The 13,455-nt window shown below is 36.5% G+C and overlaps 1 protein-coding gene across 1 annotated transcript in view; it reads right to left on the bottom strand.

Moving 5' to 3' along the window:
- Positions 1 to 13,455, bottom strand: part of Orp8 (Oxysterol-binding protein-related protein 8) — a 101,375-nt gene that overhangs the window by 44,907 nt on the left and 43,013 nt on the right. The window contains 1 exon segment of the mRNA XM_083119058.1: positions 8,921 to 8,950. Within this exon segment, the coding sequence (XP_082975184.1) occupies positions 8,921 to 8,950 (30 nt within the window).

Here is a 13,455-nt window from a genome sequence, read left to right as displayed (position 1 = left end):
CCAATATAAAATTAGAAATGGACCTTGTAGAACCTGAAATGTTCTTTGATCTCCTTCATAAATATGTGTTTCGAGCTGACTGCAGTGCAAAAGAAGTTGAATATTTAGACAATTACTTTTTTAGAAAGTAGGGCATCGAGATTATCCATAAAAATTACAACAAAATGACAGAATTTTTCACTAAATTATAAGATATTTATCAATATATTGGATCGGTAAAATAATCGGTAATTTTACCGATAAACCGATATGCCTATATTGGCCGATACCGATAGAGTACCGATTAATCGATCCCATCCCTAGTATTTTTCTATTACAGAATTTCCTGCACTACTTACTCTATACACTTATAGGCTACTTTATGTTTTTTAGTAAGTCAGATTTGTGATGAAATCACAAGCCGTTACTCATTTAAAGTATTAAGAAAAGATTGAATGTAAAATGCAGCTACAGAAAATTACAACATGCAAATTTTATATACACACACACAAAACTACGTGCAAAAGATAAAACTTTATGGTGCTGCACTTCATCATGCAAGCCATGCTTCTCTAACTCATGACAAGAATTTCAATCAGGATTTCTTCACCTGAGCGTCATGACAGACCGCGAGTATCTGTCACTACACAAAGCATGCACACAGAGTGGAACCCTGATTTTACATTTCCCTGTACTTTTTTTTGCTCCCTGGCAAATATCAAATTGAGGTTCCACTGTGTGTACATACACTTCTCACAAAAAGTTTGGAATATTGTTGTTAGACAATAGGTGATAGACATGGCCTTGGAATGCAATAACACATAGTATCTGTCTGGTGGACGTTCTGTTTTTTCGACGACATATGTCACCGTGCCTATCACCTATTGCCTAATATAATAATATTTCAAACTTGTTGTGTCTAATATAACAATATTCCAAACCTTTTGTGAGGAGTGTATATATTACATCTTCAAGTCTAACATTTACATGTTTTATACAAGCATCAATTTACACCACAAATCTCAGAATAATTGGCATTATTTGTGATTATCACTAATTCATATTACTTTATAAGCACTTAAGAAACAATTTATTCTTCTCCAGGCTGCATAAGGGACCCATAAGACCAGAAAAACTTAGAATACTTAAGATCATAAAAATTTAGAATACTTGATTTATTTCATATTGTGAACCAGAATACATTACTAAGCTTCCAGGTAATATGAGGGTTATTTTTTAAGTAAGGTCCATTTCGCAATAAAAGTGAAATGAGTAAATGTTTTTTAAGAAACCATTAATTTTCTGAAATTACATATGAGTCATTCCATGCGAAATCAACACAGCCTTTGAAATTTTTGAGTTGAATTCAATATGGCGATCAACAATATGCCGGAGCTGCGCTTGACACACACGGCTAGGGATATCCCTGTGCCTAACCTATTTCTTTCATGACCAGGTTAACTCCTTATCATTTTGTAGGGGGTTTTAAGGGACATTTGACTCGTCATAGTTCATATAATGGGGCTTTTATCAGTCGCATAGTTACACATATTATTTTGTATCATCTGATCCCATTGCAGTCCCAGAATGATTTTTTGATATGTTTTATAGTATAGCATGAGGGACCAAATATATTTTTTTCACGATTTTTGGTGATGACATGTTTTGAGATATTCAAGGTCAAAGGTCAATGTCACGTGACAAAATTATATTTTCATCCAAAGGTAGGCTTGTTATATATCACTGGAAAGGTTATTCAATTCCCTGTACAATAAGCTTTATTTGAGCTTCCTAGACAAAAGAGTGGCGGAGTTACAGCAGATTTAGTATAGCTAAGTGGGCTCAAAAAGGGCAATTTCTGCTAATTTTGACCTTGAATAACTTAACAATTACAAGACAAACGAAACTATAAATTTTCATAGTTACTAAGTTCCATACATAGTTTCAACTCCCCAAATTTCATGAAAATCGGAGATGGCCAGTTTGGAAATTGCTCATATCTGTGTTGATTTGGCATAGAATGACTCATATGCTTCTCTATTTTCTCTACATAATTTCCTTGCCAGTATAAACATTTACCATAATGAACTACGAGTTTTTGGATACCCTCCTCATAGAACTCGGCTGCCTGTGATGATAGCCCGTTACTCACGGAAACCGAGTTAATTGTTGTTCCTTGCGGCAAAAAGTCCACTAACAAAACACCCTGCCTGGCTATCATCACAGGCAGCAGAGTTCTATGAGGAGGGTATCCAAAAAGTCGTAGTTCGTTACGATAAATGTTTAAACCGGCAAGGAAATTATGTAGAAAAATAGAGAAGTGTATGTAAATTCAGAAAATAAATGCTTTTTTTGAAATAAAAAAAACATTTACTTACTTCGTTTTTATTGCAAAACGCACCTTACTTAAAAAATAACCTCATACAAATCTGAGACCTTTCTCACATATATTGAATAGCAAAAGTGACAAATCTGTCTGGACAATATATCTAAATATAAACTAACAAATACTGTTTATTACGCACATTGTGATTAAGTATTTTATGAGCAAAATTTCACTTATTGCAAAGCTACATGATGGAATAGGGCCTCCCCGATGGTGCAGTGGTAGTGTCGTCACCTTGTAATCAAGGGGTCCAGGGTTTGATACCTGGTGGAGGCACATAGTGGTTCGGATCCCACTTTAAAATGTAGGTCCAGTCCTGATTAGCCTAACTGTTCATAAAGTGGGCTTAAAACAACAAAGCAACCAACATGATGGAATAATTAAGGAAGAAAAGAATTGAACAAATGCAGGAAATATTTATGTATACGAGACCTACTTTTAAAATATTAAAAATATTTAGAATCAGAAACAAGACAGTCTTCCCACTTTTATGTCCATGAAAAACTGCAAGCATGGAAATAATATTTACTAGTGGGACAGACTCACGACTGTTCTATTGGCAGTATAGGCATATATGGCAGTTCTATAAATTAGGGATGGAACAGATTAATTGGTATTCTATCGGTATAGATCAATATAGGCATATCAGTTTATTGGTAACCTTACCATAAATGTTACTGATCCAATATATATCTATAAATATCTTAATATCAGTTATCATATAAAGGGTCTTTCCCCTTTGGGCACCTGACGGCGGCACGCTATGGAAACCGCTAGCTTCGAAATGACTTCAAGTTACAATTACAACCTTAGTGACAATGAAGTTTGACCAGTCACAAATATAGGAGTGCGTTGTGAAAGAAGAACACAAGCATATGCTGAACATATTTTATTCAGCAGACTACATGGAACAAAGGAAAACATAAATTTCCGCTGCAACGCAGCAATGTACGGTGTCCACACAAAATAAAACATTTTCGTCCATCTAGACGTGACATTGAAGTTCGACCACTGTTAGAGGGGATTTTGTTTACCATGGTGTGATGCCGCACCGTCGGCGAATAACTGTGGCAATGCGTCGGGGCATGCTGCGGACGAGTCGTTCAAGGTATTCCACATCGATGCGGTGCCATTCCTCCTGCAGGCAGGCGATAAGAGCAGCCACTGTCGTGGGTCCCCTCTGTTGCACACGTCGCTTAAGAACACGCCACACATTCTCAATGGGCGAGAGGTCGGGACTCGATGGTGGCCATGGCAGAGTTCGCACGTGATGGCGAGTCAACCATTCTCTTGTGAGCCGCGCTGTATGAGGCCTGGCATTGTCGTGTTGAAAGATGAGACGCCGCCTGTGGAACAGGTGCCTTCGCACTGTGGGAAGATGCCGCTCCAGTATGCGTGTATAGGCGTGTGCATTCACAATGCCCTCACAGACGTGTAGTGGGCCAACCCCAGATGCCGTCATGCATCCCCATACCATCACTGACGCAGGTTTCTGTACCCGACGTGCATAACATTTTGCTTCATTCTGTTCCTCCTTCCGACAAATGACTGTTTTCCGTATTTTCCCGTACACAACATTGAAAATGGATTCGTCCGTCCACAAAACCCTGTTCCACTGCCGAAATGTCCATCCCCGGTACATTCGTGTCCACCGTAGTCGATTGCCTTTGTTCAACATGGAAAGGAAGGGTTTACGTTTCGCCTTGTACACTCGGTAACCGCATCGCTGTAGGTAACGGCAAATGGTTCTGGTTGACACTTCAATGTGAAAGCGTTCCCGAGTCCACAGTCGTAATTCGGCCACAGAAACATGATTGTTGGTCTGGATGTAGCGCCTAAATATCCGTAGGTCACGCACGCTCAGCAGGCATTTTCGGCCGGGGGCCTTACCTGGCTCTGTAGTACCCGTATTTTGGTGGTGTTTGATGATGCAGTGGACGGTTGACTTGGGTAAGTTCAGTTGGCGCCCTATTTCCCGTTCACTGAGTCCATCCCATTGCAACTCCACCACTCTTCTCCTCACGGTGTTGTCAATAGGTTTGTTCTTGCGATTTTCTATTCTTTTGTAAAGTGTTTGTTAAGTGTTATTGGCATTTTGCTATAGTTTTAATAATGCCACGTATGGTCTACCCGATGGCGCAGTGGTAGTGTTGTCACCTTGTAATCAAGGTGTCCCGGGTTCAATTCCCGGTGAAGGCACATAGTGGTTCGGATCCCACTTCAAACTGTAGGTCCAGTCCTGATTAGCCTTACTGTGCATAAAATGGACTTAAAACACCAAATCAATCTAATCCAAAATAATGGTATACATTACAACAAAAAGTTTTTATGTACAATTCGTATGTGATTACAAATTCTTGCGGGGACGTTTGTAAACGATTTTCAACAGAATTCCCAGGTGTGCCTGTTCCACACAGAAATACCGTGTGAAACCTTGTGAACAAATTCAGGGAAACAGGATCTATTCTCGATAAGAAGTGAACGGTAAAATGGCATGTATTTACCGAGGATAAATTGGATGAAGTCGGAGAACGATTAGAACATACTCCTCAAAAATTGCTCCGACAACTTGCACAGGAAACAGGAATTTCCATGACAACAGCATGGCGAGCTACCAAATTTTTAAAACTGAAACCGTACAAGGTCACTCTACCACATGATAACCAGAGTCGGGCAAATTTCTGTAACTGGATTTTGGGGAAAGTTAATAATGAGGTAATTGATCCATGTTTAAAATTTTTCTCTGACGAAGCATGGTTCCATTTAAAGCCATGTTGCATCACAGAATAACAGGTATTGGAGCTCAGATAAACCCGATTTTATGTACGAAACTTCTTTGCATGACCAGAAAATCGGTGTTTGGTGTGCAGTATATGCATACAGAGTTACAGGGTCCATATCTTATGAAAATATCATAAATGCACAGAGATACAGGGACGGCAGACACACTCACACCATTCTTCGAACAACTAACTCATATTGAATGCCAGTCAGGGTTTCTCCAACAAGACTCCTGCCACCTCACACACAACTGAAGAGTCGTTGGATTTCAATTAGGAAATTTTTGAAGACCGGGTTATTAGCAAAGGATTGTGACCCTTACGGTCCTCAGATCTCACCATATGCAATTTTTATCTATGGGGGAAATTGAAAAATAAAGTCTATGAAACAAACCCCACACATTAGAAGAACTGAAGGAGAAAATCCGGACAGAAACTGAAGCAATTTCACAAGCTGAACTGTTGCGTGTTAATGGAAATTTCCTGAAAAGATGCCAGATATGTGTGGATGCAGGGGGACACCATTTCAAGTATCTCTTGTGACAAGTTACGTGCTCATTTTGATTGTAATTGTAATTGTCACTTTAATGATTCTAACTGTATTTGTTGCAGGAATGAATTTGCAATAATTATCATAACATAGTAGGTCATTACAGTAAATATTGGCATCTCTGAGAGTCCGATCTGCTACCTTCCAACATAATTTTCCTCAATTATTAAGGGCCGTGCCCTCCCGTCCGTACGCTTTCGACGCCAGTATTGTCATGAAGCCAGAAGTACACTCAGCATAAAGAAATGATTGTAGTTTTGTGTAACAAAAATAGGGGACACTGCCAGTGGCGCCAACTTAAATGAGCCTGTGGGGCTCGAACTCACACAATAATTTGCCTGTTATATTTATTTTCAGAAATGAAGTCTCTGTGATTAAGAAAACAGAAGTTTTCATAATTGTAGACTGAAAGAATTCTCACAAGTTTAATTACAGTAGAGCGTCGATTATCCGAACGTCGGTCAACCGAACGACCGCTTAACCGAACTGTGTACTCGCTCGCACCTGTTACTCTCCCACCCTACCGTCCATCATCCCCCTCACTCCCAAACCAAGTTTCCCACAGTAGTCGCCGCACTGAGCCACCGCTGGCGGAACATTGCTTCTAATGGGGCCTTCATAAGGTGCTGCTGACCGGCCAAGACGCCAGTCGCTGTGTTTCAACAATCAGCACACTTCTGTCGGTTTGGCACTGGCTGTATATTCCTACTAAAGTTGCCTTTGTACGTTACTTTGTAATACTTAAAGAGATGCCTGTTTTTATGAATAAATTTAGTGTACAGTACTTCTTTTTGGCAAATAAACATGTACAGTTCGATTATCCGAACAAACCAGTTTTCCGAACACCCATGTCCCCCAATTACTTCGGATAATCGACGCTCTACTGTACTAACCGTTTTCAAAAATTGTACATAATTTTTATATGGTACTTTTCAGTGTCCTATATTATTTACACCATCCACGGTCATCACTATTAGAAATCTAAGGGAGGTTAAATAAGGGCTTATAAACAGGATGAGGATTGATAGGTACTAGAAACTCTCAAAATAAGCACGCAAATAAGAACAAAATACAAAAATACTAATCGTTCTGCACATCGCCCTATGTCGCCAGGAGGACCAGGTTCGATTCCTGGCCTGGGCATGCATGTTTGTGAGTGTTCATTCATGAATTTCAACATATCACTCATCTCCATCTTCACAATTAGCCAAAAGTGGCACAAAAAGCGAAGCAAAATAAAGGAAATAAAATCAAACTAAACGTTCTGAATAGTTTTCATCATTTTCTTGTATTAGGCACTGAAAAAGCTGTTATCTTCGAAAGAAGCACTTGTGACTAAAACAGTCACACAAGAACACTATAGGCCTACCTGTGAAACATGAATACCACTCTCAGGCACATAGTGGTTCGGATCCCACTTTAAACTGTAGGTCCAGTCCCGATTAGCCTTATGTACATAAATTGGAATTAAAACACCAACTCAATCAATCTTACAATCAATCAATACCACTCAGAAATGTCAAGAGACTGTTTTAAACATAAACACCTACATTATCTGGCCAAGGAACAAGAAAAGGCATTTTATGGCAAATCGTTAGCCTATTATTGCATAAAATTTAAAACAAATCTTCGGGATCAGCCACAAATTTCCTAAAATCATGCCAAAAACGAGTGGATGCACGTGGACAACATTTCCAACATCCCCCGTGACAATTAACATGCTTATTTTGAATGTAATTGTAACTGTAATTCTGAGAACTTGAAGTCATTTTGAGGATAGCGGATTCCATAGTGGAGTTATCGCACGCGATTTGACGGGAGTTGGCATTCGGGCAGCTGCCAAGCGTGCCGCTGTCAGGTGCCCAAAGGGGAAAAAAAGACCTTGTAGGTATCAGTAAATTTGATATTGGTACTTTATTGATATCAACCAAACTTTTATATTGGTCCATCACTACTGTAAATAGCCTAAAATTTAGTGAAAATTCTGCTTCTTTTTCTCTATTTTGTTTAGTGAATATGGAAGTGTAATTAATGTACTCTGCTTTTGTAAAGTAAATGTCTGAATACACAGTTTCTTTTTCTAAGGTAAATTCCATTGCAGCTACCTGGTTACATACATTAAATAAAAGGGTCATGTCTTCATGAACATTTGTAATTTTACATCAAACTAACAGAATATCGACTATCGGTATCTGAACATTACATTGGCAATTGTTATTGATATTGGCAACAATTTCATGTATGTTGCATCATATTAAAGAACTAACTTAGATTATAATGTGTAGTTATGCTAACAACATAGTCACTTGCTGCAGCTCTGAAGAAGATTGCATGTGGTGAGCATTACAGTGAAATCCTGATTATAAAACTTAAAAAGAGTTTTGGGTTATGAATAAGCAGGAAGGCACTTTGGGAGAGGCCAAAACTCAATGCATTAAGTGAAAAATCAATTTCAGTGATAAAAAAAAAGTACAATAAGGTTCCAAAGAACACAAACATGAAGTACTACATGAACATAAAAGAGAAGTCACAAGGTCCAAGGTCTGATACAAGTACAGCAGGAACAACCTTATGTAAGTAAATATTATACATTTAGTGTACTGGGTGAGGAATATTATGTAAGCTAAATATGAAATTTCAATTAGAAACATACCAGTATATTGATGGTGCCAAGAAGGTTGAGTCTATTATGCAAATGAAATTAAAATATAACAATGTAAAATATTGGTATTCCACCGTATTGCTTCTAATAATTGCATGAAGGTGCCTGTTCAACAAAGAGTACCACATAAATGCTCCCATGAAAGTAGACATAAGAATGAATAAAAAATGTAATAAACCAAAAAAAGAAGTACGTGAAATCTCTTGGAACTTCATGCAGTCCATATGAAAATACAAAAGCCAAATATCTCTACAAATCAAACATATTTTAGATATCTGACTAATGTTTTCAATGTTTTAAATTTAATTCACTGAACTATGAAAGAACAAGCTACAATACTGCATTTCCATTGGCAACATTTCAGCTTTGTACACTAGGCTGTGTCCTTACACTTGTTATATCATAATTTAGTGAATTACCTTTAAAACCTAGCCAGATTGACAAGCAAATCACATGATTAAGAATTGTTCTTAATTTCCTTCTTGTGCAAATAAATAATATTTCACACTAACTCTACAAAGCAACTTCAAGCAGTACATTGGACTTAATATTGTAACACATACGTTATTTTTCCATTCACCAGTTTGACAACACTGTGGAAAGAGACAAGCACCGAAATTATTTTCAAATGTTGGAACAGAAAGGATGGTGCAGAGAATGTTTAGGTTACATAAATACGACACAGCTAACAGGCACACGTAAATAACAACAGGATGATTCCAAATTTTAGTCTCATCTTTAATTCAGTTCCTCATTCCATGTGGAAATTCTCATGCAATTCATAACAAATTTACCAGAGGTGGAGCCAATTAATTGGCAAACAGCAAATAATGGTTTACCTATTAACTCATCACTAGGCCTAGTCCATATTTTTTCTAAATAGCTTGTTTGCTATTTGCAGAAGTTATTAGCATTTTTGGGATTGTTCTTATGGTATTTAAAAATCATGTACAAAATTTTAAGTACAATATGTGGAAAATTTGTTTATGTTATGCTTATGTTATTGCTGAACAGTATATTCTATACTCGATAGTTCGAGAGTATCTGACCTGCATTTTTACAGTGTGAAATTGTTTCAATGAAAAAGTTATGTGAAAATTGTGGCTCAAACAGAGATATAAATGGTGTGGTTACTAAAGCAACTTCTGCAGTGCACACAATTTTCACAAAGATATATGTGTAAACTTATAATAATGCCTATTCAATGTCTCACTATAGTATGCTCTATGTGCCATATTAAGCTATTCACATAGCTAGTTCAGTAAATGAATGTGTCTATTTTTGTGCTTTGAATACAACTTATAGGATTATCGAAAAATTTGCACAAATTATCAATAAAACTGAGCAAGATTAAAAAATGAGCATGTTCTCAAACCAAACCAGTGCTTCCACCTACACACCAGCAAGCACAAGTGTATGTATGCAGCAGGTCATAATATGTTGGGATGTCTATGAGAACGTGCTCTGCTACTGTTGGAGTATATGTTCATGCAATGAAACTGTAGCACACACATATTCCAAGCAAACTGCTATGAGATGCTCATTTGAGATCACACTGATCAAAGATATGAAATTATTCAAGTGTCAAACTAAATATGTCACATAGTACATTATTCGTTTTCATGTTATTTACATCAGTGAAAATTGCATATTGGTCCATCTCTAGATTATACGTAGCACTCAAGTTTGTGTTGAGCATGACACTATGCTTCAGTGTGAAACTGTTTTGTGTCTGTGTAAATATTCCACTTAGCAAGAAATTAAGAAATCCCTGTTATAAGCTGTATTCCCACAGCAAAGCATAATCTTTTGAACCTGACCATCTGATTCAGTACCATAAAGCAAAAAAAAAAATCATTAAACACTGAAATGAGTATTTCCTTAGGCGACAATGCCTCCAGAGTCTGATAAACATGGATTATACATGGTTTCAACAAAAGAACCCCAGAATGTTAACAAATCATATCAAATTTAATACGTTAGATGGAAGCATACTGTTTTCAAGTATGTTCTGTTTTTGTATGAATGCATCATTAGTTGGCATGCCTGAAGTGAAAAATTTAAGCATTAAGTGCTTTTGCACATGCAGCATTAGACTTGGAATTTTCTAACATGTGGTTTGGAGGAGAATGGCCAATTCCATGTCCACCATAATATCCTGATATTACACACTCAATATTTTTATGTGGGGATATGTTAAGAACTTGGTATACACTGAGAAGATTCTACAAGAAAATATTGGACTGTTTTTAATTCAAACTCTAAGAAGTTCTAATTATCCAAAATTTGAATGAACAAAAACATCACATCATTAAAGATGGTTTCAAGGGGAATAAACTTCTTTCGAATTATCTAGTAATTAGAATTATCCAAGTTCGAATTAGAGAGAGTCCACTGCATAATCATAGCTGAACCAATCATAATTCCCGACATGCAAGATACACATGTAGAAAGAGAAATTATCATTTGGATATGCAAAACTATGAATGGAGGCAACACTGATACATACAAAATGACACTTTCCACCCTTCTCCCCAAAAAACTCTTTCATGTTATCTATAAATGTAAGGTAACTTTGTTGTTTCACATGCGTCAAATTTCATGTAAAACCCTTGAGTTCTTTTGTAGACATCTGGTATTTTGATCTAAGCAGTCTACAATGGCATGATTCGATAGATGCACGTATACACTCACACACACACCTTTATTTTTTCCTTTAGTAAAAAAAAGGCAGTGTTGAAACACTTCTTGAAAAAGTACAATGCTTGTTCATTGTGATTTAAAATAACCAAAAGAAAAAGCAATATTGGTTCTCTTTAAATATATACTAGGTGTTTTTTATTACTTTTAAATGTGGAAGGACATGGGTAACAAAGGATTGGAAAGCAGCCCAAGAGACCACTTCCAACATTTATAGACATGTTACTTTCTTACATGCAATGGTATCAGCATTCAAAGAATTAAGACAATTGTTGGTGATATGAAACATCACGTGCTTCATACAAGAGTTTTTGGCTGTCTTGAAAGTCAATGACAATTAAACTTTGTATGAAATTCTTCAAAAGCCATCAAGAGACCCTGAAGACAGACTCTTTCAAAACACAAATGGGAGATCCAAGTGAAAAATAAGAACATAGAACAACATTTAACAGAGTTGCATGCCATTTTATTCTATGAACTACATCAAATGCAAAAAAAAAAAAAAAAAAATCAATTCTAAAGAATGTAGGATATGCATAATTGGAATCACCCACTTGCTAATTCAAATACATATGAAATATATGTTTGATTCTTATTGATTGTCGTTCTTCACCTACATTCTGACCCAGTGGCAGTGAGGCGGGGCAGTTGCCCACCCAGTTTTCGCCACTTTTGCCCCCACACTATGCTAAATCTTACCTACGAAGGGAAATGTACTGTCTTTGCCCTGCACCCCCCAGTTTTGGGACCCAATAGGCACTGTTCTGACCAATATCAAAATAGTCAAGAGTTTGATCATATGCATAAAATAAGTGCCTATGTATTACTTTTGGACTGCTAGGCACTTACATTTCAACTGGAGCTGAAATGTATTATTAAAATATGTGCCATTAGAAAGAAAAAATATTTAATGCATAATTTTGGCTTATAGAATTAATATAAACAAGTACAAAAATGCACTTGTAATGGCTAAAAGTTCATTTTATCTCGTTTCAACATAATACACATGTATCTCATTTCAAGAGACAAAAGTCGAATCCATTTATAACTTAGCAGACATATATGCATTGTGTAGAAACAGTAAAAGTACACTAATGTTTAACTATCACTCTTAATACCACAGGGTCAATTTTGGCTTCAATTCAATCTAATTAGGACTCAAATTACACAGGCTTGCAGTTTCCTTACATTAATATGTAACACAAAGTTGTGTCAATCTACCTTGTTAAAAAGTTACCACGTAACACAAAGTTATGACAATCTACCTTATGTTAAAAAGCAATATCAAACTGTAGTACACCACCACAAGGATATTTACTAATGCTCAGCTTATTGTAGTTGTATTATGGATTGCTTAACCAAAACAGCTATTTCATCAATTTAAAATTATTCATAGTAGTTACAAATGTTAGAACAAACATATTACATGCAATTTACCTTGAATTATTACCAGATTTTTAAAAAAATGCTTAATTGATGCAGTTTAAAATTGTGAAATTAATAAATCTGCCATTTTTAAAGAAGGATTTTTTTTGGCACATAATTTTTCTGCAAAATCAACTGCCATTGCTAATTTGAACTGGAACTCTCCAATACTGATGACAGTGTTATCAGTTACACCTATTCATCACAGGAGGCAACACACAAGCCATGAGTTTTGAAGCAAATGGTGGCAGTAGCCATCGAAATTAATCAAACAATAAAAATCAGTTTGGCAGAAAAAATAAGGACCTTTACTTAAAAAATACACATGATTCATAAAATGTTTCATTCCATGAAACGTGAATTAAAAATCATATTGTTGATTTTCAACACTTAAAAAGTAATTTTATGGTTTTTCTCTGGCTTCAGGGACTGAAGATAGATAACACTGTCCATCATTATCTTAAAACTTGATGTTTTCTTGTACCATGGCAGATTATAAAGATGTGAAAAATCAGTGATGTATCTTCTGAACAAAAACCGGAACTGCAGATGCTAAGTTTTAAATACACAGTGGATTTCCGATTATTCACTTTAGAAACCATGAAGATAAAGTGAGCAATGTAATTAGCATCTTATGTAAACATAATATTTCTGCCACTTTCGGCTAACTGTGTTGATGAGGAAAGATTAGATGAAATTGATGAAGGGACATTTACGAATACCACCCACACCACAGGCTGGGATTCAAACCCAGGAACTTCGGTGGTGAGTAGTCATTATGAACATAAATTAAATTATGTGTATGCACGCGCACGCACACACAGACACATACATACACACCCGAGTGTTGTGTAAACTAGACTCCTCATTACAACTGAGCCTGTAATACTTTGAAACAATATTGCTACATATGCCCATTGTTTGAGCAATATTACAATTCAAAGCTGTTATATTTTAATACAATTACTGAATT

Source organism: Lepisma saccharinum, chromosome 3, assembly GCF_977018435.1.
Source record: "Lepisma saccharinum chromosome 3, izLepSacc3.1, whole genome shotgun sequence".
Taxonomy (NCBI): Eukaryota; Metazoa; Arthropoda; class Insecta; order Zygentoma; family Lepismatidae; genus Lepisma; species Lepisma saccharinum.
The sequence above is the reverse complement of the archived record's forward strand: the minus strand, read 5'-3'. Positions and strand labels throughout refer to the sequence as shown.